Source organism: Penaeus vannamei, chromosome 15 (assembly GCF_042767895.1).
Source record: "Penaeus vannamei isolate JL-2024 chromosome 15, ASM4276789v1, whole genome shotgun sequence".
Lineage (NCBI taxonomy): Eukaryota > Metazoa > Arthropoda > Malacostraca > Decapoda > Penaeidae > Penaeus > Penaeus vannamei.
In genome coordinates, this window is record NC_091563.1 from 2479427 (window position 1) to 2481926 (window position 2500).

The following is a 2500-nucleotide window of genomic DNA, read 5'->3' on the forward strand; positions in this document are numbered from 1 at the left end:
TATATATTGTGTATATATATATATATATATATATATATATATATATATATATATATATACATACATATATATACATAAATATATATATATACATATATATAAATATACATTATATATATACGTACATATATATAAATATATATTAATATATATATATATATATATATATATATATATATATATATATATATATATATATCTATTTATATATATTTTATACATATATATTATATATATATATATATATATATATATATATATATATATATATATATATATATATATATATATATATATATATATATATATATATATATATATATATGTATACACACACACACACACACCATCCTCCCAAGCAGTAACATTAAGACACACACACCAAACGCAGCTGTGAGTCTCACTTTCTCTCACGAGCATGCGTGTGCGCTTTCCATTACGAAGAATGGGATGACAAGAAACTATAAAAATATAACATTAGGCAATATCAATAAATTAATTAAAAAGGATCCTTGTCTCAGCCTATGTTCATTGAGGCGGATCAATTGAAAAGGACAGACTCTGGGTCTTCACTCTCCAGGAACTTGATGTGGCGCAGCACGTCCTTTTTCGTGATGATGCCCAGCAGTCGCCTGCCGAAAGAAAGTTGTTAGATTAAAATGTGGCTGGATTGTGCATAAATATGTACAAGTGTATATATATACAGTATGACATTTCCTTTTATGCCTTATGCTAATTATCCAATCCAATTAATTTATGGTCAATTATCAAATTACTTTACAGTTGAATATTACTACATCAAATTACTTTCTCCTTCCATGACCATTATTGTATCTCATGCATCAACATTAAGAAAGACAAGAGAATGAAAAAAATAAGTGAAAAACTGGCGGAGAAACACTCTCCATACAAAAGATTTTTTTATCCCCCACCATTGTCTTAACAAGGAGTGATCAAGACTAACGTAATCGACAAAGGCTGCTCTACCCACCCATTGTGTGTGACGAGTGTCTGTCGCAGGCCCAGCTTCCGGAACATGTCGACAACTGTTTCCATGGGCGTGTGGTCTGTGATAGTGATAGGGGCCAGGTCCAGAATCTTGCGTAGCCGGAGGGGAGGGGGTCCCATCCAGGGGGAGGGCACCGATGAAGTGAACAACACTATGCTCTCTCCCACAATCCCTTCTGTGGTCTTTTTGGCCTGGCCTGTGGGTAAGAGTGGCGGAAGAGGTGAGACCAGGGTGATATCACAGCTCCATTTTTGGGAAATATTTAAAAAGGAATTTAATGAAGCATACATGAAAATGAGAATAAAAATAGGTGTCACGAGAAAAATAAAATAAAATAAAATAATGATACATCTTTAATAGCATATGATCATTCCTACACACACGAAGGGTAATGTGTTGCATAACTATAACTGAATAATTGAAATAAAGAGTACACAGAACAGGGGTTAAATATATGGAATCAACATTGTAAAAAGGGGGAGAGGAGAAAAGAGGGAGGAGGGGGAGAGGGAGGGAGGAAGGGAAGGGGGAAAGAGAGAGAGAGAAACAGAGAGAGAGAAACAGAGACTGAAAACTCACTAATTGCAATATTTAAATCTCGTCTGGCAACAAAGCCCACAAGATACTGTGACTGTCTACTGACAACTACAGGGAACCCATTGTGGTCTGTCTCGCGAAGAAGTTGTTCCACATCATCCAGGGTCATACTATCCTGAGTGATTACGTAGAATGACTCGTTCTTGCTGCAGGAGACAGAGAGAACAATGACCATTTAAAATAGCATATACACAGCCAAAGAATTAATTCAAGTATATGAAACTCATTTACTAGTAACTATCTTTGAAACAATATATATATCAAATGACAGAAAGGAAAAAGACCCTGATCCACACCCAGGCTTCATAACATCGTTGGCAAGGGTGGTGTGGCTGAACTCCTCCTTGGAATCCAGGAATGGGTAGCCATTGAGGATGATGTGTGCATCATAGATACCCTCACGTCCGAACGCGTCCCCAATCCACTTGCTCGCCATGACAGCTGCCATGAGGGGGACAATGTACCGCACACCTCCCGTCAGCTCAAACATGATCACCACAAGTGACACTGAAGAGGTGGGGGGGGAACGTTACAAGCAAAGAATATGTGGAATTTGTGTTTATTTAACTGACCAATTAAGTTCTGCATACTACAGTTTTAGTAGGATGAAAATTTTCTTGATAACTTCTCCCAACAGTTATACCATACATGCTCAGAATTAAGCCCAACTGATAAGCCATCCAACCATGTTCCATAAACTAATGCTAAACACTACAGGCCCCCTCTTCCTCACCTGTCATGCGTGTCACTCCACCCAGCACAGCTGCAGCACCCACCATGGCATAAAGACCTGGAGTTATGCAATTCTCCCCTGTGCTGCATTCGCCTGCAAACACTGCCCACTCTGGGTAGTTGCTGCAGAAAGGGTTATCGTAAGTTACAGGAATTTCACTT

General features: G+C 37.5%; 1 protein-coding gene across 7 annotated transcripts in view; it reads right to left on the reverse strand.

Annotated features, from left to right (window-relative positions):
• Positions 1 to 333: 333 nt before the first annotated feature.
• ClC-c (chloride channel protein 3) overlaps positions 334 to 2500 on the reverse strand; it is a 43639-nt gene continuing 41472 nt past the window's right edge. For all 7 annotated transcript variants that reach the window (XM_027374072.2, XM_027374063.2, XM_027374057.2 and 4 more), the window contains 5 exons: positions 2340 to 2461; positions 1903 to 2113; positions 1589 to 1752; positions 992 to 1205; positions 334 to 632 (listed from right to left, as the gene is read on the reverse strand). In XM_027374072.2, coding sequence (XP_027229873.1) covers positions 542 to 632; positions 992 to 1205; positions 1589 to 1752; positions 1903 to 2113; positions 2340 to 2461 — 802 coding nt within the window. In that variant the 3' untranslated portion in view covers positions 334 to 541. The remainder of the gene's footprint in view (positions 633 to 991; positions 1206 to 1588; positions 1753 to 1902; positions 2114 to 2339; positions 2462 to 2500) is intronic.